The sequence below is a fragment of the Columba livia genome, chromosome 1, assembly GCF_036013475.1.
Source record: "Columba livia isolate bColLiv1 breed racing homer chromosome 1, bColLiv1.pat.W.v2, whole genome shotgun sequence".
NCBI lineage: Eukaryota > Metazoa > Chordata > Aves > Columbiformes > Columbidae > Columba > Columba livia.
The window spans coordinates 34,770,593-34,798,077 of NC_088602.1; the positions used below are offsets into that span (position 1 = coordinate 34,770,593).

Genomic DNA, 27,485 nt, shown 5'->3' on the forward strand with positions numbered 1-27,485 from the left:
TATATGACTTAATGGCATCACTTCTCCAAAAACTTTAAAAAATATCATGCAAGTTCCTTAAGGTTTGGTTGGGGAAATCCCCGGGCTCTACTATAAAAGACCTCCTTTGTCGCTTTGCTGTCACATCTGCTGGCTGAGAAGATGAAGCACTCACAGGTGGCTGTGCTGCTCCTCATGCAAAGCGTGATTGCTCTGGTTGGAACAATGGCAACAACAGAGGTGGTAAGATTTGGTTCTCATAAGCTGAGCTTTGATGCCTTCTTGTCTTCTCATGTAATATAGGTTGCTGAAAATTCTTTTAAGATTAGTAGAAAATTATCAGGCAAATGTTAAGAACTCTGCATAGAGAAATTTTAAAGTATTCCTCCATCCTCCCCCCCAACTAATGTATAGGGACTGGGTAATAAATGTAAAAGTGAGGCACAGGTTTAAAATCAGAGTCAAATTCTGCCTTTAGTTAGATGAATGCAACTCCCAGTGAGGATCTGAGGGGATATTAAATGCTCTGTGTGTCTTCTAATTAATTAGCAAGGGCTTATAGCAGGAAAGGATCCACATCTTTGATGTGGAAGGAGTTGGGAGGTGGAGGCTTTCCCAGTTGCATGATTGCTGTCATACTCTGTGACCAGGCACTTGATAGCCATGCTGGGTGTTTTTTGTGGGGTGCTCCCTCTCTTCCCTATAAAACTGCATCAGATTGGGAAAGAGAGAAGTTCAAATCAAAGCTATCAATCAGAGAAAGACCAAAACAACAACAAAAACCAAACCAAGATGAACAACAAATACAGGGAGGAAGAGAGAAGACAAAATTTTGAAAAATAATTTAAAAGTGAAAAATTACATTAGTGAAAGATTTGTTTCATTGTTTTGATTTTGTACTGACTCTTGTTTTATTTTTCCTTTTTTTTTTTTTTTAAATTTTTAAACTGGGCTTAAATTATCAGAAGGAAAAGTTTGCAAATAGCTCACAAGCTCTTCCAAATGAAACAAAACATTTTGGTTTTGTTTGACCTGAAGTGACTGCCTTTTGGTATTTTTTAGTTAAAATGTGGAAAAAAATGGTTTTGATTCCAAATGACTCTTTCTGATTTGTCTGGTTTAGTCACCAACCAGAAAAATCCTATGTACCACTAGTTATATTTCTTGAAGTCTGGGAGTGCTGCGGACGCAGGCAGTGAAATCAGCATCTCCCGGGGAAGTACATTTATTTGCTCAAGGAATGGAAGGTTGCAGAAGTCAAGATGGAGGTGGAAATAGATGTTGATAAGCTGAGAGTAGTAAGCTTAATATGGGAGACATTTTTCCTCAGCCTGATCACCTTTAAGCTAGTCCACAGTTAGTGTAATTTACACAATTTGTGATGCTCTCTGTCCCACCATTGGTGATTGCTACTAGCTGCCCGACCCCTACCCTGCTCCCCCCCCGCCATGTTCAGTGTAATCATATGAGCACACAAATGTTTTTTTTCCAATGGGTTTAATTTGACAAAATGTCCCACAAAACCTTGTTTATGCTGTGCTCTTTAATAGACCTGCCCTTTGCTGGCCATTTGGATTTCCCCACCATTTCTTAGCTTGGGAATGGGACTCTGGTGGGGATTTGGGAAATGCAGAAAGACCCAGGGGTGAGTGTCCTGTTGCTGGGGAAGCCCATTTGATGCTCCATTTGTCACACCATTTGATGATGAGGGTGTCTCGGTGCAGATACCAGTTTGCCACAGATGTTGGTAAGACCCCACTGTGGGTGACTTTGTGCTGTATCACAGTGATGTGCTGTGCTCTGCGCACTGCGTGGGGACACAATAGACCTTTAGGGACACACAGTATAGTACCAGGGTGACCCCCCGCTCTCCTTGCTGTGGCAGGAAGGCAGGCACCAGCTACATATAGAAGTTAAAGGGGATGTATATTGTCTTACTACCTAAAAGACTTCCAGAGTGGACCTGATGTATCCTTGACAGTGTGGTAGCTTGCCTTGGTGCTGCCTCCCAGGGGGGGGATGCTGTCCCCTCTGTGGTGCCAGTAGCAGAGCAGGACATGTGCTCCAGCTGTCATAGCTTGCAGCCTGACAGCTTGGCGTAAAAGGGGCAGCAAGCGTGCAGCAATAGGCTGTAGTGTGAACTGGGCAGTGAGGAGTGTACCTTCCTGCTGGGAGGACAGTGGTCTCCGGATTTAGAGCAGGGGGCACGGGGCTGTCATTTTAGACTGCCACACAATCTGTCAGGGCTGCCTGTCAGAGCCCCAGCTCACACCTCCCGGGCAGGCTGAGCATCCCCTGCCTTGCATGGGTCACACAGAGCCTTTCTTTAAGAAGAGGTGTCTATGAAGTGCCACAGTGCCTGGGGAAATGTTAGTCGCTTCAGCAGCAGATCAGAAAAGCAAATTAATTATATAGTTGCTGCGGATGGCTCCCATAATAAAACGAAAGTGTTTTGGGGCTGCAGGACTGGGGCTATCTGGTGAGGAAGGGATGGTGCCATAGGCAGGAATTCTCACTGGAAAAGGCTTTCCATTGTTTTTTAGACCCCTCTTTTCGATACGACTCTTCCGGATCCGCCTCAGACTAGCATGACAACTGTTGATCTGCACGCTTCCTCAGAGGTGTGACCATTACTGTTCTTCAGTGAAGCCTACAAAAATATGAAACGAGGATCTTGTGTCCTATTTTGTAGGACTGGGGCTATCTGGTGAGGAAGGGATGGTGCCATAGGCAGGAATTCTCACTGGAAAGGGATTTCGATTGTTTTTTAGATCCCTCTTTTCAATACGACTCTTCCGGATCTGCCTCAGACTAGCATGACAACTGTTGATCTGCGCACTTCCTCAGAGGTGTGACCATTACTGTTCTTCAGTGAAGCCTACAAAGATATGAAACGAGGATCTTGTGTCCTATTTTGTAGGACTGGGGCTATCTGGTGAGGAAGGGGTGGTGCCATAGGCAGGAATTCTCACTGGAAAAGGCTTTCCATTGTTTTTTAGACCCCTCTTTTCGATACGACTCTTCCGGATCCGCCTCAGACTAGCATGACAACTGTTGATCTGCGCACTTCCTCAGAGGTGTGACCATTACTGTTCTTCAGTGAAGCCTACAAAGATATGAAACGAGGATCTTGTGTCCTATTTTGTAGGACTGGGGCTATCTGGTGAGGAAGGGGTGGTGCCATAGGCAGGAATTCTCACTGGAAAAGGCTTTCCATTGTTTTTTAGACCCCTCTTTTCGATACGACTCTTCCGGATCCGCCTCAGACTAGCATGACAACTGTTGATCTGCGCGCTTCCCCGAAGGTGTGACCATTACTGTTCTTCAGTGAAGCCTACAAAACTATGCAACTAGGATCTTGTGTCCTATTTTATAGGACTGGGGCTATCTGGTGAGGAAGGGATGGTGTCATAGGCAGGAATTCTCACTGAAAAAGGCTTTCCATTGTTTTTTAGACCTCTCTTTTCAATACCACGTTTCCGGATCTGCCTCAGCCTAGAACGACAACTGTTGATCTGCGCACTTCCCCAGAGGTGTGACCATTACTGTTCTTCAGTGAAGCCTACAAATTACGAAATTAGGATCTTGTGTCCTATTTTGTAGGACTGGGGCTATCTGGTGAGGAAGGGTTGGTGCCATAGGCAAGAATTCTCACTGAAAAAGGCTTTCCATTGCTTTTTAGACCTCTCTTTTCAATGCCACGGTTCCGGATCTGCCTCAGCCTAGAACGACAACTGTTGATCTGCGCACTTCCCCAGAGGTGTGACCATTACTGTTCTTCAGTGAAGTCCAGAAAAATATGAAATTAAGAACTCATGGCCTATTTTTTATATGCTACAGTGTAACTCAGAGATTTAACCTTGATATACAATCATCAGTTAGGCTGCCCAGGAAAAGCTGTTTATGTGTTGTGTGTCCAGGATTTTAGGCAGTACTGAATTCCCAAAATCATCAGTGCTGCTGCCATATCATTCAATGACTTAAGTCACATCCAAAGCTTGGCATTGCCCTTGTGACTTCTGAACTGGACCTCAGACAAGAAACAGCTGTGGTCGTAGGGGTTTGATGACAATGTACCATTTTGGTCGTTACAGTCTCTCTGTAGTAAGGGGAAGACTTATTTTCTACTCTGTCTTTCCATGTAAATCAGAGCAGGACTTTGAAACTATTTTATAAGAAGTTCCCACTTATGGTTTCTGGGGGTGAAAAAATCTTGATTCTCCCTGTCCTATTTACCTCAAATTTGATTCAACTATTTACTGATAGAGGGACTTGAATCTGATTTCTGTGCCATCCGGTACAGTGCTCAAATCCATGGTATGATTTCTTTCCCGCTCTCTGTCAGTGACTGCTTAATAACATGTTTGCTTTGGAGCAGATTCAATGAGACACGCTTGCTCTGAATGGTCTGGCAACCTAGTATCAAGAATAGGGTTTGTCCAAACCACAGCTCCAGATCAGGTCAGAGATGGCAGGCAGCTTGATGATAGGTCTTTGTTGTCCAGGCTAGCCCAGTGTGGCACCTGGAATGTGTGGAGGGACTTCTTCTGAGAGTTAAGTTTCTGGCTCTAGTAGAGGGTGTAGAAAGTCAAATGAAGTTAGAAGTATTTCTTGGAGTTTCAGCAGCAGGGCCCAAACCTCATTCATCTCCTTGCTCAGCTGAGGTGGCTTCTGTCCTTGCCATGTGGTTTCTGTGGATCCCATTCTTTGTCTTAGGAAGAACAAGTATTAATAGCCAATGCAGAGCTCTAATACTGCTGAGCTACAGTGTAGCTGGAAATTAAGCACTGAAATGGCTAGGCTGTTTTGAGGATGTAACCCAAAGTCCACATTTAGGCAGCTGAATATATTTCCTAGTTTTCAGAAAATCAAGTAACGGCCAGCTCCTACCCGTTTTCTTAAATTGACGGGATATGGAACAGGAACATTTCTCATATAGCTTCAAATATGTGTATGTAACAGCTTAATTTTAGAGTGAAATGTTACTGTCAAGTCCTTGCTGTGGGCTGGGACAGTTTGCTCTCTTTTAAGCATTCAGTGTGAATTATTAGTCTTTAAAAAAGCATACAACTGCATCAAAAGTAACAGCCTATCTTGTGTATTTTTCTACAGGACAAGGGAAAACATTCTTGTTATACTGTTGTCATTTGGCTGGTTTTATACTTTGATTCAAGCACTAACTGACCCAAGGGGCTTTTAACTAAACAATGGTTCTTGGTCTCATCAACATCATGATCCCAATGTTTGCAATGTCAATGGAAGAATGGAAGCAGCTCTGTCTGCCCAGGCTGTCTGCTCCTTTGCGGAAACTGTCTCTTGGCTTGTACACAAGCTGCACTTAACTGCAATGAGCCTCTACCTGCGGTCCAAGGCTCTCTCATAACACGTGTTAAAATACAATGATTGTTTTTATAGGGATTTTAAATGCACAAGTTGGAGTTTTTTTTGGGAGTATCATTTTGGGTGATCATCTGAATACATTTATGAATGGTTTATTTAGCACATGGAATTAGTATGGTATCTCCAGATAAAGTGATGGCTATATATAGTCAAGACTGCAGTTTATGGCAGAGTACACAATGTATATAGTTCACACTATTCTATGTATGGAAACATATACATATGTGTAGTACACACTATGCTATGCTATGTATAGTATACTCTGTCACACTATACTTATACATGTTATATTTGTGTTATAGACATAAGTGATAGAATACAACACATCCCACACAAAAATTAGCATGCCAGTGTACAACAGTCTTATAGAAGGTCCCGTATACTCACTAAGCCACATATATTTCTTCCCCTCACCTCCATCTGTTTCTTTTATTATTGCTGACTGACCTGCCATGCCAGTCATGTCCATATGCAGAGGACTCAAAGGTGCAGAAGCACCTAAGTGACTCAGAAAACTATTTTTCATAGTAATTTAAGTACTGATAACCATATCTTCAAAAGTACTTGGAAACTTAGAATTAGTTTGCAGTATGTTCTCAGTGGGATTTTCAGAAGTGTTTTGGTAGCATATCTGGCAGGGAAATCAATGGAAGAGATGTGCTGGGACAGTCTGGAATGTCATGAGATACTTCTCAGCTCCCTTTCATGTTAAATGTCTTGAGCAGTCTGTCTATGAGTGAAGTTTTAAGGCCCATGGCGCTTGAATAACACAGATAAGATGTCTTTTCATGCTTTCTTTCAAAATGAAATGCATGCTGTTTGTTACAGCTGTGATAAAGAGGTTGCCAGGAGTGTGAACTGGGATGATTCCTCCTTGCTGCTCTTCTCGGGCTCACAGACTGAGACAGCTTTGCTGCTGGCCATCACTGCATATTCTGGGCTGGTTTGGTGGTGAAACTGTGAAAAAGCAAGGAAAGAAGTGCTGAAATGTCAGCTTTCTTTAAATACTTTTGTTGTTTGCTTGTTTATTTTTAAGAAGGAGGAAGAAAGAGAAAACATATGAACAACACTGGGAGTTCTGCAAGGCAGAAGGACAGATTATACAAAGAAGTGTATTTAAAGAGCAAGTCTGTAGCTTTAAAATATGCAGCTGCATTGAAGTGTGTGCCAGAATATTTTAAAGTAACATCAAATATCTCTATTAATAAATTCGTGATAGGTTTATGAACCAGGAAACATTTTGTGTACAAACAAAAAAGAACTGCTCCAAACACACTCAGTATTCAGCCTAGTGTTTATAGGAAATTATGTGCTTTGGCTATAAATTATGGCTAGATCATGATTTGCCAGCCCTGACCTTTCCATACGCCATACACATTGCTCCAATGATGATGCTTTGAGCATGCAAACTACCAGGACAAGGTGATTTATGCTAATGGCATGGGCAATAGCTTTGCAAACTATCCACAAACGTGGATGGACGGGCTGTAGTGTGTGGGTGTTATATGCCATATTTTGTAGAAAAATAAGTATCTCTATCTTAGGCTGAGACTGCATATTTAATTCATCACCTTTCAGTGGTGCATAATTAAATGCATGTGTCGGTTTGCTGGTGGCTGAGAAACTTCAAATGAAGCATTTTTCTTTTCCAAACTTTAGCTGTTACTATCTCTGTTTCGGTGCTTTCAGCTCTATGGATGGAAATGACTAGATGATCTAATCAATTCAGATTAAGAGAACAATAACTATAAGACATAACTTACTAAGTTATTATTTTCCTGCTGTTGTGTGCTTTTCTATCTGCTGAAAAAGTTATTTCATTATCTTATATGTCTATCCCATCTGTGTATAACACAATTATATATCATCCACAAGATTGAGAAAGCAAGTGCTATTATAGGCATCTGTTTTTCCAACGGTAACATTTTTACAGAAATATTAAACTATTTTCAGAAATATTTGTAAAGCTGAGTCATAACAATTGCTAGATATTTTGGGTTCCTTGTAAGAAAAAGTTGAAAGATGTCTAGTAATGAAGTTGTTGATCTCATGGCTGTCACAGCTCATATTATTGCCAGACATTAACTACTGATTCCAGAGAAGAATATTAACACTTTTTTCTTTACAAATTTGTTATTGCAGCTCTTTGCCAATGTCTCCGGCTCTGTGGATGACAAGGGAACTTGTCAGTGCTCTGTGTACTTGCCGGATACGACCTTTCCAGTGCAACAGGCTGAGCGATTGGAAATTATAGCCACGACACTCTCGGTGAAATTTGAGAGAGAGCTTTCTCAAGTAAGTTGCTCTTTTCACATAAATATAACAATTGTATCTTTACAGAAAAATGGTTGCCTGTGAAAAACTACAGCAGTCAGTGGTTTTCTGTGTCCTGTTTTTCCAACAGCAGGAAAGAAAGCTCTGTAAGAACGAGGAGAAGCGTGTTTAAATCTCAAATCTTTGACATTGTAGCCTGTCATGCATTTGAATATCCTTAGGTCTCTTTTCTAGGCCTTTGCAGCTAGAGGCGTGTGGTATTTTTGGAAGAATGGTTGTGTTTTTTCTCTTTTGGCTTGGTTTTATTGGCTTGTGATTGCTATATAGAGCTATAGGAAAACAAGCCTCCTGCTCTTTCGCATGTTATTATTTATATCAAACCAGCCAGATTGTAAGAGTGAAATAGAGGGAAAGAGGAGAAAGGTCACCACAGTCCAGAGTGAAGAAGCAGGTGAATATTTGCCCCTTCGCTACTTCTGTTCTCACAGATCAAAAAAAAAAAAAGTAAAAAAAATCAAATATCTTTTTCGTCAACATCTGAAGGAGTAGCAGTGAGACTGCTGAATTATGCATTGTTGTTGAAGACAAACACACCTTACACCACTTTAGCTGCTTGTTGCATGAATTCAGATCTGTTTTTTTTTGAGGAACTCGGGCAAACCTACACATGTTGCAGTGCACTGGGTGAAGCTGCCTGTGAAGACAGAAATCTGTCTTTGACTTCTGGTAGTGGATAAATATTCAGGATTCAGATTAGGTGTCCAGCAGAAAGTGTTTTCCTGAGGAACCAAGCATCTTAAGAAATGAAGTGTCCTTGAATTAATCAGCAGAAAAGGCACAGCATTAAATTATAAATTCTAACCATAAATATTCATAAGCCTCCTCTGGTATAATCAAGAACAGATAAGAAGTTGTGCATAAAAAACACAACAACGGGCGCAGGATCCTGTGGTAAGGTCTTTCACTTCAAATCATTTGTTTTGAAATAACAGGAGCTAACAATGAAACACATTCAGCTGTCAGCAGGGATATATATGAAGGGCAAGCTGACAGAAGTCCCACTGCCTCCAAGCAGAGGAGTTACCTGATCCCTTGCAGCATAGAGGTGTAGCTCAGAGTTAATGATCCATGAAAAGCACTGAGATTTCAGGTCCCCATATTATTCCCACTGAGGTCAGTGCCAGCATTTCAAGCTGATTGCACTGGTACAGGATCAAGGGCATGGTTCCCAGCCAGAAAGTTGGCGTGATTCTTCAAGGTGTTTGTTTACCACAGGTCCCAGTCACTTGCCCTGGTATAACCAGTCTCTTTCCAGTACTTTCCTCAGAATGGTTTTCTTCAGGTTGTTTGACTGATCTGCTAGTGCCTTGCAGATCTGCAGAGCATCTCAAGTGCTGCTTGACCTCTCTGTGTGGACAACTTCAGATCTCCACTGAGCTCAGACGTCATGCTCATATAAAGATACAGGTTACTTTAGATACCTAACATTAGGCGTCCAGATTTGTATCTGAAATTCTAAATTCAGGGCAAGCTGGATGCCCACCATGGACTCTAATGTCTATGTTGCCAGCTGGTGTCAAGTGGTGTTGTCATCTTTAGGTGCCCAGCAGTGTACTGCAGTGTAGACACTGTCCCTGGCTTTCACTTCTCGATGCAGTGAAAATTCTTGACCTAACTCAGGCTCCACTGAATTTCATCCTGTTGAGACCAATCAACCAAGCAGTGTTGCAATGCATCTAGTTAGATAAAGTGTGACATATACTTTGGTGTGATATAGGCAAAGAGATATTTTGGTACAGAAATGTAAATGAACAGATTGCATTTTGGTGTAACTGTGTGTGTGTAAGATTTCTCAGTTATCATGTTATTTTTCTGTAGAAAGAAGAAAGCTCTATAGTGTTGCCCTATTGATATCTGAACTTAAGTAATATGAGTCTCCGTGCTTAAAAATACTTCACCTTTCCAGTTGTGGAAAAAAACCCTCCTTATACAATTCTGTATATTACTTTATTCATGATAATACTCACAGAAAGAAGGAAATAATGAAATGGAGGACAGCCAAGCTGTCATTATTGATCATCATTAGAAGTGATCCTGAGCAAATTCCTAGGGAATCATGCTTAAACATAACCTGTTCTCACCACAGGGGTGGGGATTTCTACTGAGTGTTTCCTTTTTTGTCTCTGAGAATCCTTGCGTTATTCACTCTTCCAAAACACCCTTTGAAGCTCATGGGAGTTTCTCCTGGATAAGAGCTGCAGGATTGGACCCTCTTAAGGATGCTTTCCATGTGCTAGAAGTCCCAGATAAACAACCTGATTGAATCGTTAACCTTTTGCCTGATTGTAGGCTAATTCAAAAAGTAAAGGGGTCCTTTTATAGAATCAGCAGGCAAGGAAGCTCGCAGATAAAGAGATGCTCTCATGTGCCAAATGAGTACAAACCGTAGGCTGAAAATACCAGACTAATTTTTCCTCTGTCACATCAACCTTTGCCAGCATAATTATGATTACAGAAGAAAATTAACCTTTCAAAGCAAAGTGGGAATTGGCTGCTTCTCTCAATAGGAAAAGGGAGAGGACACTTCCGTCAGAGGAAGGGATCAGCATGTGATCCCAAGGAGGGAAAGTGCCTTTCAGAACTTGGCTCACAATAGCCACAACATCCTCACATAACAAAAACAGGAGGAATAAAACATGCCTCCCCCCTGCCAGGAACAGCTGCTTTCAAAATAGGTTAACCTGCAGTGGAATTCTTCTTGGTGTCAGCCAGCAGACGGCTTGCCAACATTGCTCCTTACGGGTTTGTAGAGGTCAGTCCTGCCCAAAGCCAGTCTCCTGGGCCCAGTGACTTTATAGAGCTGCTGGTTTTGTCACTTCTTTCTTATTTTCCCTCGGTCCTGCCACTTTTTCTCCTCTACATCTTCATCTTGCACTTTTTTTTTTTTTTTGCTTTTATGTACTCTCCAAATATGTGCTAGAGAAGTGTCGTTTTGCATGCTGCAAAACCTGTGTTGATAAATACCAGTTTCAGGTAAATGACACAGTAAATGAGCATTGCAGATTTCTCCTGCCCTTTTCATGCCATGAGGGTGACAATGCTTGGAAAGGAGGAAAAGTTGAAACTGTGGAATATTTTTCCTACATATGCTACACATGGCTCCTGTCTCTTCCTGTAAAAGGCTCATACATGCCCTGTGCGTTCATCATACCCTACTTCAGGCTTTTAAGACAAATGTGGCAGCAATCAGTACTAGTTGTTGATCTATATTCCTAAATATTGGATATGCACAGAATTTCTGTTCCAGGCTGCCAAGAGACAACAGACAGTCCTTAGCAGGTAGATGCAGTAAAATAGCAGGGATTACAAGCTGCTTAAATATATTTGCCAAGCAACAGAGCAACATCATATTCGACAATTCTAAACTATAGAAACTCCTAAACCAGATCTGAGCAGGTGGGAATGTCCACACAGGGCACTGCAATGCTTGACATATGTGCTGGATTTATCTGCAAAAGCAGTATGGACCTGTTTGAGCAGCACTGCTGAGAAAATTATATTTGTCTAAGAATTCACCAGGGGAGCTATTACCTTAAGTTCATTGTGATGCTGGTGTGGCTGTGTAGAGCACTGCAGAGTGCTGGGGCTGGTTCAGGCTCAGCTTGTGTGGATATCTCTTGGCTATACTACACTGGATGGTGGTGACATGTCCTTAAATGACCTAGATGGTTGACTGAGTGAAAACCCTCTAATGTGGGAGGTGCTTCAGGTCTGTGTCCTGCAGCACTCTGCAGTCAGGACTGAAATAACTATGTATGCCTTGTTCCGGCCCTCAGCATTTTGTCCAGGCTCTCAGGACCCTGGAGAAAACTCCAGATTTACAAGTTTCTCGTTAATGAGTAACCATCACAATAATCTTTATTTCAGTGGTTTGTAGAATTGGTCTGCATAACATCATTATTATTATTATTATTATTATTATTATTATTATTATTATTATTGTTGTTGTTGTTGTTGTTGTTGTTGTTGTTGTTGTTGTTGTTGTTGTCGTTGTTGTCGTTGTTGTTATTATTACCACTACTACTATTAGTATTACTGTGAGAAAGGTTATTAATACCTATATAGATTTCCAAATGTCTCTATGATGTATGTAGCTTCACATAGCGGTGCAACTTTGTACAGATGTGGGCTTGCTTTATGTTTCTCAGGCTGTAATGGTACACACTTCCTTTTTTTGTGTGCAAACTTCAGACACACAATTTAAACATTGACCTTTGAAGAATATTTTCAGAAGATTTTTTTGAGGATATCTTCCAACTCCAAACTGATTTCGGTGAAAGGGTGGGGTCCAACTACATATGGCTTTTCCAAAAGTATTGTCCAGTTCTTCCTACTGTTCCTTCCTGAACAGATGATGGTGACAGCCAGGACAAGGAATCCCAGCTGTCCTTGTCAGCTAGGCACAAGGAGCAAGGTCTATGTCTTTATATGCTATTTTAAATTTTTTTCTTAATTGTAATAAATAGTTTAGTTATTCTTTAGCTTGAAGTTACCATGGCTCAACCTGGGAGATCTGGAGCATCCGGTGTTATGAGTCAGGGTGTTTCTGCTGCAGCTCATGGAGACATGCCAGTTTATATCAGAGCAGCTCAAAGTCTGGCTGCACATGTTTGAAGCAGAAGATCTGTTTCAAACCCTGATTTAAATGCATGGGGTTGAACAGCCTGTTTTTGGTGTGTGTTATGCATATGCATGCAGAGGGCATAGTTTAGATTTATAGTGCAGTTGTGCCACTATTGAAAATTATACTTTTAAAAAGAGGCTCTTCTCACTTACATTTCTCCTTCTTGAACCACACCGCTGAGTATTTTATGATCTGAAAGGATCCTTACTGCCCTTCACGAATTTTCATGCCATCAGCTCCCATACCTTCTCTTTGGTACACAGGGGATTAAATCAAAATCAAAAGCAATTATTTGATAAGTGTGTTTGTTGGGGTCTCCATCCCAGGGGCTGCTGCCAGAAAATGAGAAAACAGAGTTCAAGGTCTTCACACCATGACAGGGTTTTAGAAGCCATTCCAGAGCCAATAAGGAAAAATACTGACTTTCATTTTATGTTAAGATAATGCAAGAATGAAATGGTGTGGGCTAAAAATCTTTCAGTCAAAGAAGTGATAGTTGTGGCAATCATAGTGCAGCAGAGAGAGAGACTTAAACTACAAACGCCATCTGAGAGTATAAATATGGAGATACGGGTGCAACAAACTAATTATTCTTCTTACCTTTTGTGCTAGAATTGTATTGATATAAGAGAAAACAGAAATTACTTTCATGAAGCATATGGGAGAGAAATCATGTATCTTTCCCGAAGTGTTAAATTTCAAGGAACAAATGTTTTCTAATGAATGTCCCAAATCCATATAATATTCTTAACATTGTGCATCACAATGTTTGTGCTATGACATTTATCTCAGCAGATACATGTGTGAAAATACATTTATCCAGACAACTGTTTAATGGTACAAAGGCTGAAAAAGCTGCTATGTAAATTACTGTAGCTAAAGTTGCAATAAATTTTACACTTTCATTTAAGCCAGATTTGATTTTTAACACTGTGTTTAAATGTTTCCCCCCTGCCCAAAGAGAAACCCCAAACCAGTTCTGCCAACTTTGACACAATTCCAATGTACACAGAGTAAAATTATATTTGGATTCAGAGTTAATAGAAAATCAAGTTGAGAAACTTGGAATCCTTTATTACATTTTTCAGCCTCCTTGGGTTGCTTTTGGGAAATAATACACTGCAGATTTCCTAATAAAATTTTCACCAATGTAAGTTCTTGGCATACTGAGGATAAAATTAGCTCACAGAGACAATATTGGCAAAGAATTAAAAAAAAAAAGGAAGACTGCAAGTAGAATTCTGCCTTCAGTTATCCCCAGGCATTCCTGAGGGGACTTTGTGGAACTGCCAACAATAAATGAGGGTTAAATTTAACACTTTCTATGTATGTCATGAGCTTTTAATTTATGTAGTTTATGTGAAGAATATATATGTCAAGTATGTGGAAGTTATGCATAGGCTACTCAGAAATGTAATAAAGATGTTAAACGGGCTTGTTTTATTTGCTAACCTGGAATTGGTATGTACCTTTTCTTTTTTTTTTCTTTAAGGTTAGAGAGTACGCAAAAATGGTTACACTGTATCAGCAAAAAATCCTTAATCTAACCATCAGAGTGGAGCACATGGAGAGCAGCAGTGTATCTTACACAGAACTGGACTTCCAGTTACTGAAAGTGGAAATCAGTGAGCTAGACAGACTGGTCACTCAGCTGAAATCCAGCCTTGTTGGAAGCAACGTCATCGTTGAGCAAATATATATGGAGGTACTGCCAGACTCTTGATTAGCCACAGAGGATTCAAATATACAGCTAGTCTTTTCTCTCTTTAGTGTTTAGGTTGAGGAAATGTAGCCTGTTACTACTGCAATCAGTGGAGGTATTTTAGCACTTCGTCAGCATAAATGAAAAGAAAGCTTGACCTTAAATGTATTAACATCTATTTTTCCCCGCCCGATATAGAACACAGAAAAGCAAAGAAACCTCAAAACAAATGGACACTTCTTTGTTTTTGCCAACTACCTGCCTGAAAGTTAACAGTTTTACATAATGTTAAGCACACAAGCTGATTAAATGATTATAATAAATATTAATTTATAGAATCCCATGCTTGAAAGCCTCTGTGCTTTAACTTAGATAATTAAAAAATTAGCTTCTGGTTGCAAGGGTAGTGGCCCAATCAATATGAAATCAAGAAGAGGGAAAGACTGTCACCTTCTCAGTAGACTATAAATCACATTTTCAAAACCGTAATTACTCACCTAGAGAGAATAATTATTTCAGATGGAAAGTAAAATATAATATTCTCCATTGTCCTCTAGATCATCAAGTAGGTGATTGAGAACATTATTTATCTTTGCAGATAAAATTTCTAGATACTTTTGTAAGCGTGGACTAAGTAGTTTTTATATATAACAGCTAGTACTTGCCTAAGACTCACTGGATTTTTTTATGTTATGTATAAAATAACACTATATTTTTGCATTATGATATAGAACCGAGTGTGAAGCATTTCCTTATGGTTACATACCTCTGCTGGAAATTTAAAGTTCAGGCTAACAGGATAAGTTATCTTCTTAGGAATAGTTCTTATAACCTGTTCTGTAGCACCTTCTATGGTATGATCGACCCTGCCTCTAAATATCTGTAGAACAAAGTTGAGAGAAATTTAAACTTGTTCTCTTTTTTTTTATACCTCTTTTTTTCCCTCTAGATCAGAAATCTGACTATACTGGTAGGTGAGCTAGAATCAATGGACAAAAACAATATCCTTGCAATTCGTCGACAAATAGTGTCTCTGCAGAATCGATTGAAAGAGTGTGAAGAGAATGCAAACAAAACTACAGTACCCCCTTATTTCCCACCAGGTAAGCATTTCTCTTGTGTATCAGATAAGAAACAACATAATACATGGGTAGCACAATAGATGCAGAGATTTTCCTTTGTTAATATTAAATACAATTTTAATGATACTACTTAGCTTTTGAAAAACTGAGCAGACAGCTCTTAATGTTTCATCAACGGGTTCAAAAGGAAAATGAGGGCAGGAAACAAACTCCTCCAGACACAGTAGCTGTTTTCAACTGGAAAAAGTTGTAATCTTCCTCTCAACTGCAGTGCGAAAAGCAATTCTCTGTTACCCTTCTCTTTTTCAAAACAATTACCTTTTTATTTTTTTTGGATACTATGCTTCTTTTTTTTTTTCTGACCAGCTTTGATTTTTAATAGTTCCTGTGAAAGTGACCTGTGTCATGGCAATTTTGCTCTAATGCTGCTTGGGAAATGTATGAGCAACAGTTGATGTACTAAAGCTGTTGGTATGCGAGCTCTGGAAGGCAGTTTTGCATGAAGATTGCTTTTGCTTCACAGGCAAAAGATTCCTCTAAATCAGAAGGTCAAGAACCTTGGGGGGAAATTCTGGTCTCAGGAAAATAAGCGTGAGCTTTATTACTGATTTCAGCAGAACTAGGATTTTATCATTTTCTTAACTAGTAAAGGTTATGTTCTGGGGCTTAGATCAGTGGTTCCCAGAGTGTAGTTCATGTAAAAGCAGCAACAGTCACAGGACACGTGGTAATTAGTTTACAACTGGAATAATTTTTGTTTTGGTAGTGTGTTCAGTTTGAAAAATCACATTGTGAGTGAGTTGTAGTATGAGAATTTTGATATATGAGACACTGGAGCAAACCATTTAGGAAACACCTGTATGTCAGGTCAAGCATCCCACTTCCTAAAAGACAGGAGGATTTATCAAACTTTGTTGATTCCCTGAGTGTTTTATACACAGGGGGTTCCTTTTGGCAGAGTGTCATAAGAGAGGAAGCTCTCTGTTGTATACAATACCCAGGGGAAGGATCCTGTTTTTTCATGTAAGCGGGTTAGCAATCAGCCAGAGTAGCCCATAAAATGGAAGAAGTGGTATCTTGCTTGCAAGGAGCACAGATTTGCACCTACCAGCACCTACCTCTCCTCACCTTTGGGTCAGGTGGTTCAAGCATCTTGTTGGAAAGGTGAGAGGCAGCCATACAGGTTTTACTTAGGGTCAGCAGTCTTTCCTATTGCGATCTCCTTAGGGCTTCATGGTGGTATGGGCAGGTGCTGCACTTCTCTAGCAGGATGCACGAGTAACACGTCTGGGGATCAGGTCAGAGAGAAAACCGAAACAAAAACCTGCATTGCAAAATCTCAAGGCCCTTCTCTGCTCCTTAAGGAAGAGCTTAAAACATTTCAGCAAAGAAAGGAAAAAAGTGATGTTTTAAAAGTATTCGAAGGGCATCTCATTGATTTATTGAGGGTGACGGTGTGTGGAAAGAAACATCCTCTTTCTCTTCAAGCCTACAGCAAGCCTTTGTTTCAGTGAGAAAATACTGAGCTCTGGAACAAGAGTACTGTGTCCTTCCATGAGTGATGGAGGAAGGGGCTGCTTTTATGTTGGATGCAGGAGATTTCACAGAGTGGGAAGGGGAGGTCTGTGTTTCACAGTGCAGCTCCACACAGATATATGCAAGTCACGCCTAGAGCAGGATGGTGGCTCTGGGATGGGTAAACGTAACTGCGTAGGACTGTGACCATAACATAATTATTTAGCATTGATTCTCTGGGCATGATGGGGAGATGGATAGAGTTTATCTGGGACCAAAATGGTACTGCTTTCACATTCCCTTATTCCTGACTGGTGTGCCAGCTAGCTCAGGCACCTTTGCACCTTTGCATTGTGTGGGTACCACAGAGCAGAATATAACCTAGAAGGCCAAAATTCCGGATGGTGTGAATCGTAGCTCCATTGACTTCCAGAGAATTACCACGACTGACATCAGCTGAGGACATCCTCTGGTGTTATCTGTGAATTTATCTTCTGCCAACAACAACAGGCATGCCAGAGGGGTTGGAGGATGTGTGTGGGCCTATTGCCATGGCCACTTCTAGGGTGAGGGTGGTCTCTGAGGCTGGCAGAAACGAATGGCAGAGCAACTGCGGAGGGCTGTCAACTTTCCTGCCTGCTGGGAGATGCCAGCTGAACAGATAACTAAGGTGTTGCTTAGGCTCAGATCCACGGAGAACTGGCATATCTGGATTTTGTGTGCCTGGTCGGGAGCCCTCTTCACCCTCTTCACTGTGAGGGCGATGAGGCACAGGAACAGGCTGCCCAGAGAAGTTGTGGATGCTCCATACCTGGAAGTGCTCAAGGTCAGGTTGGATGGGTCTTTGAGCAACCTAGTCCAGTAGGATGTGTCTCTGCCCATGGCACTGAGGTTGAAACTATGTCATCTTTAACATCTCTTCCAAACCAAACTATTCTATGATTCTGTGGAATATTCTCTGGGCAGAGAACTTTGTAGAGCAATTACTTGTTCTGCAGACTGTATCTGAAAACAAGTAGTAGGAGGAAGATGTTATTGCCTGGGGAGATGGAGTAAATGTGTGAGAAAGCTGCATTTTCTAGATGGTCATTTTGGAGGCTTTGCATGGATGCTCACACCTAGGCCTCTGGAGCTCTCTAGCACTCATTTACGCATTTGAACACAATTTCCATACGTTTTCTCTGCAAGCTTGAATGCCTTGAATTCCTGCCAAACCATTTGGCCTTGCCCTGCTTTTAGTTCATATTATATTTATAATGTTTGTATTAAACTGACTCTTTGTCCTGTTTTCAGACTGCATTTTCTTTCCCCCTTCATCCTCTTTCCTGCATATTTTGGGTAGGCAACATGAACTAGAGAGAGCTTGGCTAATCCCCAAGCTGTCTAAGATCATGAGTCTAAAGGCAAGTTTAATTAAAGCTTCTTGCTTCTCCGTGCTGTAGTACACAGCCCCTCTGACTCTGTCCCCCAGGGCTTTTGCTGCTATATTTCTCAGAATGAGCAGGCCCGTTCTCAGACAGCATAGCAGAAAGAAGTTGCTGGTCTCCATTTGCCTTTCTGTCTGACTGGAGAGATGGGTGCCTGAGATTGGGCTGGGTAAATGTACAGTTAGTCATCCTCATCATCATCACTGGCTTTCCTATCTGCAGCAGTTCTTGGCATATCTCTCCTTACCACTCCAGGGGGAAGAAATATTTATCCATTTGTTTTTCTTTTGTGCTGGTCTCATCTGGCTGCATCAGGGTAGGCTTAGAGAGAAAAGGCTCTAGGATGCTTCTTTGAGAACTCTGCAGACGATTCTTTGTCACATCTCACTGAAATGATCTGAGCAAGGCAGCAGGGAGAAGTGAGCCAGATGAAATTCTCAAAGGCAAAAAAGAAAGAAAGGGAAAAAAAGACCAAACCTGTATTCTTTACGGCTTTTATACATTTAGGAATTAAGGATTTCAAGTTACCGCTGAATAGGTGTCAGCAGGAGGAAGACCTGGTGTAGCCTAAGGCAGAAACTTAGGCAGTCCTATGGAATCTTTCAGTGATTTCACTTATACCTTATATTTTACCTTCTATGTACCCAAGATATCTGCATTTTTTAAGGGTTTTGGGCTGTGCTTTGAAGTGAACACATCCATATGCAAGAGAGGGACTTGCCTACAGGCAACTGAAAAGACCTGGCTAGTGCGTCTTCTCCAGGACTGCCTGAACTTCCCCTGGAGACACGTGCATTTCTCTACTGACAATGAAGGGAGCTTAGCTGAGGGACCTGAATTTTTATTTGACTGAATGTAGGTCAGATGAACTCCAGCCCTCTACCTCATCCCTTGTTAGATGCTGACAACATAAATTTTCTCTGATGTGGCTGTCAGCCTGTGTCTGTGCCCCATGATACTGGTGAAGACCAAGATGTCTGTGTGGGTCTTCCTGTGTCAACGAGACAGTAGGAGCCAAGATGGGCCTTTCCCCGAGTAGCTCTATCACCTGTGTCTGAAGCCATAGTAAGGCTGGCAACAGCTGATGCATCTGGATGCAGTGGTTTGTCTGGTGGGAGAAGAGGGTGCACATCTGGTGTTTGGGAACACATATGAGAGTGTAGCATCAGCCTTCTGCTCTCCGTACCCCTCATTGGATCTCCTTTAAACGTGCATCCCATCTTGTCTCATGATCTTTGGCTGCATATGGTCTCTTCTCTTCTGTGATCAGATGCGTCTGCCTGGTGGGGAGAGGCTCCTGGAGGTTTATTTGCAATTATACTGTTGGACTGGGAAGCTGATGTGCTCTGCAAGTGCTTCAGAGTGAAGTGAGTGAAGCAAGACCCAACAGGGTCCGTCTCGTGCTCAGTTCTGCAGCCCATTAGCCAAGCAAGTCAGGTTCCCTCCAGTCCTGGCAACTTGGTGCCAGCTCCTTTTCTGATGAATCAGAAGTGTTAGTGAACAGAAGAGCTGAGATTCTGGTTCTTTATGTAGGGAGATGGATAAGTATGTGAGTGTGTACCTTTGTTAGTCCTCCTCTCGCCTATTTGCTACATAAGCACAAAACAAAGGCAGGCAAAAATACCAAGACGTCATTTATCAGTGGCCCAGAACAGTGGAGAAAAGAGTTAAAATCTTGAAAGTTTGAATAATGCATATGGATTAGTTTCAAGTACCTTCTAATATTTACAAAATTACATGACACTTTGTTTCCTTTGTGCATTTTTTTCCCCACAAGATCCAGACAGGGAGGCAAGTTTAGATTAAATAAACAACAATGAATTCTTCTGAACCTATGTGAAAGACAGATCACCTCCTGACTACCACAGAGTTTTTTGCTAAAAAAAAGCAATAATTCTGGGAGAGTTTTCAAGAAAATCAAAATCAAGCACATACTCTATAGAAACCTCAGACAATTTTTGATGTCATTAAAACGGAACACGCTTCTAACTTTATTTTAATAATTCATTGTTTCATAAATAAAAACCAAACAAGTGTTCAGCAGAGAGATCTCTTTAAGGGAAGAAATAATAATTTATTATTTCTTTTGTAAAAAAAGGTCTCTCTGCTGAACACACGTTTGTTTTTTATTTATGAAACAATGTATGAATTATTAAAATAAATCTGGAATTGTGTTCTGCTTAATGACATGAAAAATTATTTGAGGTCGCATATAGATGAGCTTAGCAGTGCTTCACTACCTGCAAGCTTCAGTGCTATATTTTTCTAAACAAATCAAGAATTTTAGAGCATTTAATAACCATTTAATTCTGAGATAAGTTTATTGTGATTTAAGCACAGTAATATATTCAATCTGTCACCAGCTTGAAAGAAGCCCTCATGCTGGAGGTAACAATACATAATAGAGATATGAAAAAAAAAACTCCAAACAATTCAAATTGATTTATGGAGTTGGCAGGCTGCAAGCCATTTTGCACTGTCTGCCTCAGCTTTATTCTTTTGCACGAGCTGAGGTACAAGCACCTCTGAAAGTCGGTACCTATGCCAAGTGCTGAGGCCACGTTACTGGCCTTGCTACGTGCCATTTCCAGAGATGCCGCCCAGCTGGCCGTACAGCAGCGCCTTCCTTCTGTGCTATATTTGGAAATGAGGTTTCTGCTCCAGGGCCTCCTCCTTTGTAAAGCACTTAAGTGCATGCTTAAATGCTCATCTGCTGCAAGACAAGAATGCTGATTCCCTTCGATTCTCGGTGGTGTGAAGGGAAGCAGCATTCAACCCATGTTTTAGCCGTGAGGATCCCAGGACATGAAAGGGGTGTGGATGGTTGTCCCTGGCTGGACACCAGGTGCCCACCAAAGCTTCTCTATCACTCCCCTCCTCAGAAGCACAGGAGAGAGAAGATATAAAAGAAGGCTTGTGGGTTGAGATAAGGACAGGGAGATCACTCAATAATTACCGTCATGGACAAAACAAACTTGACTTGGGGAAAATTAATTTAATTTATTACCAATCAAATCAGGGTAGGGTAATGAGAAAATAAAACTAAATCTTAAAACACCTTCCCCCCCAACCCCTCCCTTCTTCACAGGCACAGCTTCACTCCTGAATTCTCTACCTCCTCCTCCCAGTGGCGCAGGGGGATGGAGAATGGAGGTTGTAGTCAGTTCATCACATGTTGTCTCTGCTGTTCCTTCCTCCTCAGGGGAGGACTCCTCACACTTTTCCCCTGCTCCAGCATGGGGTCCCTCCCACGGGAGACAGTCCCACACGAACTTCCCCAATGTGAGTCCCTCCCACAGGCTGCAGTTCTTCATGAACTGCTCCACCATGAGTCCCTTCTACAGGGCGTAGTCCTTCAGGAAGACTGCTCCAGTTTGGATCCCCTGCAGGGTCACAAGTCTTGCCAGCAAATCTGTTCCAGTGTGGGCTCGTCTGTCCATGCGTCCACATGTCCTGCCAGGAGTCTGCACCAGTGCAAGTTTCCCTTGGGGTCACAGCCTTCTTTGGGCATCCACCTGCTCTGGCATGAGGTCCTCCACAAGCTGCAGGCAGATATCTGCTCCATTGTGGATCTTCATGGGCTGCAGGTTGATCTCTGCTCCACTGTGGTCCTTCACGGGCTGCAGGGGACGGACAGCCTCACCATGGTCTGCACCACGGGCTGCAGAGGAATCTCTTCTCTGGCTGTGATTTGCTCTATTGGACATAGAAGAAGCTTTAAGCAGCTTCTCACAAAAGCCACCCCTTTATCTCCCTGGTTACCAAAATCTTGCCATGCGAACCCAATATAAGGGGCCTGGGGAGGAGACAGAGCTGTTCACAATTGTGTCACCCTCTCTGCCATGAGCTGGGCACTCAGTCATGCAGAGCTGCTCCCATGAGCAAAACTGACCCCAAAGAAATTGCAACGTGGCCTAGGGACATGGAGATTTAGCTAAGCATAGTTATTTATATTTTATATAAAGCTGCTCCCCACTTTCCTCATAGATGTTGAGGGAAGGCTGCAGGTAAATCACATGTCCCCCAGGTCACTAGCACAAGACAGCACAAAACTGTGAGAAGTCGAGGTGTTATGTAGTAGAAGGAGAAAACCAGTATGTTTTGAGAAAGGAGGAGACATGGAGATCTGCACTGCCCAAATTGACTTCACATATTGGCACAAATGCTACCCTCTTGCTTGAACATTTCTAACATCCAAGACACAGGTTTCCTTGTCCCAAAGGCAGAGCACCTTCCCCCCCTGGGCAAAGCAGTTCAGAAAAAGATTTCTCTGCATTTGCAGCAGTCTATTTCTCACCAAATACTGTTTCCCATTTTTTTTCCAAGTAGAGTACTTCAGATTGGTGTGTCTCTGCATTCTCCTCTGACTGTGGGATAGACTAGGATGTCTTTGAGAGAAGATACCTCTGAGGCTTTTTTTGTCAGTGGTTTTAGGACTTTTAAATTCAGTTCTGTGAGTATTGTCTGGCCTTGCTTAGGGATGACCTCTCTGTTATTTCCTTCTTCCTTGTGCGAAGTCATAGGTTATTTATATGCTAGACATCGCTTGAAATGACTGAGCTTATGAACAGACATTCTTTTCATAAAGGCTGTAAGCAATCATTATATGGTATCCATGCAAAGTATTAAAACCTTAAAAGATAAGTCTGGCTTCCATCATTGATGCCATAGCTGGTGGTACATGGAGTTCCTGTGCTGAGGGAGGTATTATTAACATCAAACACTTGTGGCCATTAATTTATCCACTAATTGACATGTGAGACATGGGTCTATTCACATTATACTCCGTCTTTAATAAGGAAAGCTGTCTAACGGTTAGAGTACCCCACTGAAGCAGGAAACACTGAAGTTACACTAAGCTTGTGAGCTGGTGCCAGTCACTTGACATCTCTGTCTCCATTACCTTAGGTGAAAATATCCTTACAATGAAATATCTGGGCCAGTTTTGTGGCAGTGATATAGAAACCTAGTGTTAACAGTTGGAAAAAAAGCATGCCATTTTTTGCCAGTGACAGCTTCGGACTCTTCAGAGGCCCATGGACATTTCTGAGTGCTGGGATATTTTCTGCCAGTGACTTTCAATATTGAGAATTTATCAGGAATGTCACTTCTATTCATTACGGGTAAAAGGAAAGTGTTTCTTATATCTAAGTTCATTTTTCCATCATCCTGCAAATGGCTTCGTAGTCGATATGTGGAAAACAGAGCTTTTCCTATTCAGCTTGAAGTCATATTCTCTTTAGAGCTGCCTCACATGAAAACTTGAAGTAATAACTGTCTACATTTCCTAGGTTGTGATTGTTACCGTCTGCAGATTTCTTTGAGGGCCTGAGGTGGAAGGCACCGTGTGTCTGTGACGCACTGTTGTAAAGCTGTGATTCTGACAGCAGAATGCTAATCTGAAACGTGACTCTGGAATTACTGCTGCTGCTGCTCCTTCCTTCCCCTCCACAGTGAAATACACAGAAATCAGATGCTCCTCTTTCTTTTTTCCCCATGTCCCATGCTTTCAGTTCCACTGAGGTAGAAAATAACCTAAAATGCTTCTGAAATCGTATTTTCCAAGGGATTTCCTAGTGCATCAGGCTGGCATACATCAAATGAGTAGAAACAGAAATCTGTCCCTTGTCTGGAACAGCGCAGTGAGCACTTATTTTCTGCGAATTAATCCTGACCGAGGATGGATGTCCTTATCTTTTCTATACCACTTCACCATCCCTCACCCTCCTTGCCAAATAGGTGTAATAATGTGTACTGTATTTTTTTAACTAACTTTCTGAGTCAACTTGGAACACTTAGTATGGTCCGGTTGCTGACCTTGGCCCAAAATGAGCCCTTTACACATTAAACATGAAACTATTTGCATTTATGCCTGTGCTTTGTTACAGAGGTAATACCTAGTAATCACACTCTAGAGGTGACAGTATGCAAAACCTCTCTCCTAATGACGATATTTGGAAAACCTTTTTTTTTTTTTCTCTTTAATTGCAGGTAGCTGCATTCACGGTGGACTGCTGAATGTTAGCCAGCCCTATGTTGTAAAGCTGAACTGGAGAGGATTTTCCTACAAATATGGCTCCTGGGGCAGAGATTACTCTCCCTCCAACCCAGAGAGTGAATTCTATTGGGTTGCACCATTGAACACAGATGGGAGACTCTTGGAATACTACAGAATTTATAGTTCCTTCGATAATTTGCTGCTGTTTCAACAAACATATGAAAGTAGAATAACATATGGGGAAGGGAGTGGTGTTGCCCTGTATAATAATTTTTTGTATTACCATGCTTATAATACAAGATACATGGTGAAGCATGATATAAAAAGAAACACCATGGTTTTGAGGAAGGAGCTTCAAGATGCTGTTACCGGTAACCGTTTCTCTTATGCAGGTGTATCATGGCAAACCCTAGATTTTGCTGTGGATGAAAGTGGGTTATGGGTAATCTATTCAACAGAAAATAACATGGGCAACATTGTGATTAGCAAACTCAATGAGACCACACTTGATGTGCTAAATACTTGGCAGACAAGACAGTACAAGCCATCTGTTTCCAATGCTTTCATGGTGTGTGGTGTTCTGTATGCCACAAGGCCAGTGAACACTAGGAAAGAGGAAATCTTCTACATGTATGACACAACTACTGGCCAAGAAGGTAGAACTAGTATCATTATGGAAAAAAAGTTAGATACAATCCAGAGTATCAGTTATAACCCTGCTGATCAGAAATTGTATGTTTACAATGATGGCTACCTTCTGAGATATGACGCGATCTTTCAGCCTTAGTATCGCAATGACATAAGCATGTGATAAAACTGGCAGCAACTAAAACAAGAGATCCAATAGGCCTTTAGACAACGTTATTGCCAGTTTAGGGTTCATCTGGTCTGATGTGTTGTACCTGTGCATGTTATATGTATTACTTGTACTCTTTACAGGAATTGCCCCCTCTGGTCAGCAGTATTGCTGGCAGCAGGGTTTGGCAGTACCGAGTTTTCTAGGTTTTGATTGGTGTTTATTAGTGTTCACTGCTTTACAATTGTCCTGCCTTTAAGGGTAAATTTACTGCATAGATTTAGTGCATTTTGTTCTCAGAAATTGATGGGCAAAGTCTACCTACTGACTGAGAAGCTAATTACCCACTGATATACATTTGTCAGTGTAACACAGGCAAGTCACACAGAAACTGGGAATGAATTTCCACTGATCTTCATCTGAGTGAACTGAGGCCTCAGGGAAATCAAGTGAAGGATTAAAATGGTATAGGAAGTAGATATGGTGAGAGGACAACAAGCCATTTGTTAGGTAGAACCAGCAGTCTCTGGTTCAAGGCTTCAGGAGGGAGGATACAAATGCACTTGGTTGTTTGAAGTCCTACCACAGGGAGGGAGGAGAAGGCATCTAAGCAGGGACAGAGCTTTCTGCTCTCACCATTACTGATGTGGTGGGACAGCCACCCCTGAGTCCCTCACCAGTAGCTGCCCCACTTCAGCTCAGCTGTCTCCCAGGCTGCCATAGCACCAGCCTGGCTTCCCAGAGAGGCTGTGGGTGCAAAACTGGCAGCAAGGCTCTCACCAACTTTCTGTCTCTCCCCATCTGCTGCCCTTAGCAACTCCCTGTGCCTAGACCTGTTCTTACTGTAAAATAGCCATGTTTTGTGGTCACCATGGTGCCATTTTCCTGGCAGTACAGTGCAAGAAATGCAGTTTTCTTTATGCTTCTGTAAGCTGATGCAAATACTCCCATTGACTTTATTGGCCACAAGTGACCAATAGGTGTATATTATGCATTGTCGTAAAATGACAGCCACGTTATTTAGTGTGCCTTTATTCAGCATTTTTACCATTCTGTAATTAGCTGCCTGAGAGCCTTGTTAGTGTAGGGTCCAATTTGTTCCCTGGGTAATTCTGTCTTATAGCAAGGTGAGAGGTCTTGTGGAAAACAGAAATCTGGTCAAACTACTTGTATACCCTGTTGCCCAAAAATAAGACCTAGCCCGAAACTAAGCTCTAGTGTGATAGTTCACGATTTTTGAGGATGCTTGAAATATAAACTCTATTCCAAAAATAAGCACTAGTTACAGTTCATTAAGAAACTAAATTTAAATAGTGTCCAGGCAGCTATACATGTAAAATGTAAGCATCTTTTGGAGCAAAAATTGTACAAGACACTGTCTTATTTTCAGGAAAACAAAGTGTATGTTTTTTGTTTTTTTTTTTTTTTTTTAATATGGGTCTTATGTAATAGTTTCTGAGTGTTTGCACTGTAATAATGTCTTACCTGCATCATGTCAGAAAGCAGACTGGAATACTGAAATTCAGAGCTCTACAATGACAAACAAAGCAGTTCATGTTGTTAATTTCCTTCTATTACCTATGCAATCACGTCTGTGTCCTGTGATAATCAAAATCAATACATATGCAAATGACTCCTTTTGTTTTAATAAAAATAAATATTTCAAAGAATATCAGCTGTGCTATAGAGCCATGTAAAGCTTCTTGTGACAAATAGGTAACTTTTGGGATGCAACAAGAAGCCAGGGCACCAAGTATTTGAAACAGGATGTATTGTACTCACTTGAGCTCCATGTCCTTAAATAACTCCAGGAAAAACACAAAGGCGTGAATCAGTATGTCAACAAGTATATAAGAGGGGCTTTATTTCTCCACACAGAAATATGTTAGCTGGTTGAGGGTAACGTTTCTCCACCAGGCTGAGATGTTACTTGAGACATTGGAGGCTGATGAACTGATGACACGTTTTGAAGCCAGGTGCTGCCACTTATCAGGTATCAGCATCTGTTTCTTGGAAAACTGTGAAATGAATTTGAAAGCCATGGAGGCATTGGTGCATTAATCTGATCAGTCAACACAGGCAAGGCTGCTGTGTGAATAATCTGTAACAACCCAAGTAAGGATTTGTCTGTGAAAGGAAGAAGAAAATACTGCAAATTTTTTTTTTTTTTCTTCTACATCTATGTGTGTATCATGGAGGGTGAGCAGCTCTCCACTTATCAAGAAATGCCATCGGCATTGGCCTTGATGCTCCTCAGCTCACCACCATTTAGGGATGGAGTTGGTGTTAGCGTGTATGTGACTGATTCTGGTGAATTGAATGTGCTTCTCAAGTCCTTCCTAGGGACAGGTCCTTGTGGTCTAGCCTTCTCCCCTTTGGAAACAACAGTCGGCCTGGACTGGGGGCTTCCATGGTGGCAGTGGAGGTGGGGATGCCATGGCTGCCCACCACATGTGGTTGCGGTGTGGCCCAGACCCTGTGTGACTTGGCACTGGGCTACAGCTGGACCTCACTGAGGTGGCCCAGAGGTGGGAAGATAGTGGCAGGGGCCAACTCTTCAGGGCACCACACAACATTGCTGCAGAGAAGATAAAACATAATCACATCCCTGTACTTATAAAACCTTAA

The 27,485-nt window shown here is 41.6% G+C and overlaps 1 protein-coding gene across 27 annotated transcripts; it reads left to right on the top strand.

Annotated features, from left to right (window-relative positions):
- Positions 1–85: 85 nt before the first annotated feature.
- OLFM4 (olfactomedin 4) lies at positions 86–26,527 on the top strand. 27 transcript variants are annotated; one of them, XM_065055037.1, is made up of 11 exons: positions 117–222; positions 2,523–2,600; positions 2,751–2,828; positions 2,979–3,056; positions 3,207–3,284; positions 3,435–3,512; positions 3,662–3,739; positions 7,522–7,674; positions 13,830–14,042; positions 14,989–15,142; positions 24,055–26,527. In XM_065055037.1, the coding sequence occupies exons 1-11, from the start codon at positions 142–144 to the stop codon at positions 24,846–24,848; spliced, it is 1,863 nt and encodes a 620-aa protein (XP_064911109.1). In that variant the 5' UTR covers positions 117–141; the 3' UTR covers positions 24,849–26,527. The 27 variants fall into 27 exon arrangements, with proteins under 27 accessions (XP_064911260.1, XP_064911261.1, XP_064911109.1 ...); XM_065055047.1 differs by having other exon boundaries at positions 118–219; XM_065055053.1 differs by lacking the exon at positions 3,435–3,512.
- Positions 26,528–27,485: the final 958 nt, after the last annotated feature.

Excerpts from the sequence above, each read along its gene's own strand:
- OLFM4 (XM_065055037.1), top strand. The coding sequence starts at position 142 with ATGAAGCACTCACAGGTGGCTGTGCTGCTCCTCATGCAAAGCGTGATT. Across the intron at positions 3,057-3,206 it reads ATCTGCGCACTTCCTCAGAG|ACCCCTCTTTTCGATACGAC; the intron begins GTGTGACCATTA and ends ATTGTTTTTTAG. Across the intron at positions 7,675-13,829 it reads TTGAGAGAGAGCTTTCTCAA|GTTAGAGAGTACGCAAAAAT; the intron begins GTAAGTTGCTCT and ends TTTTTCTTTAAG.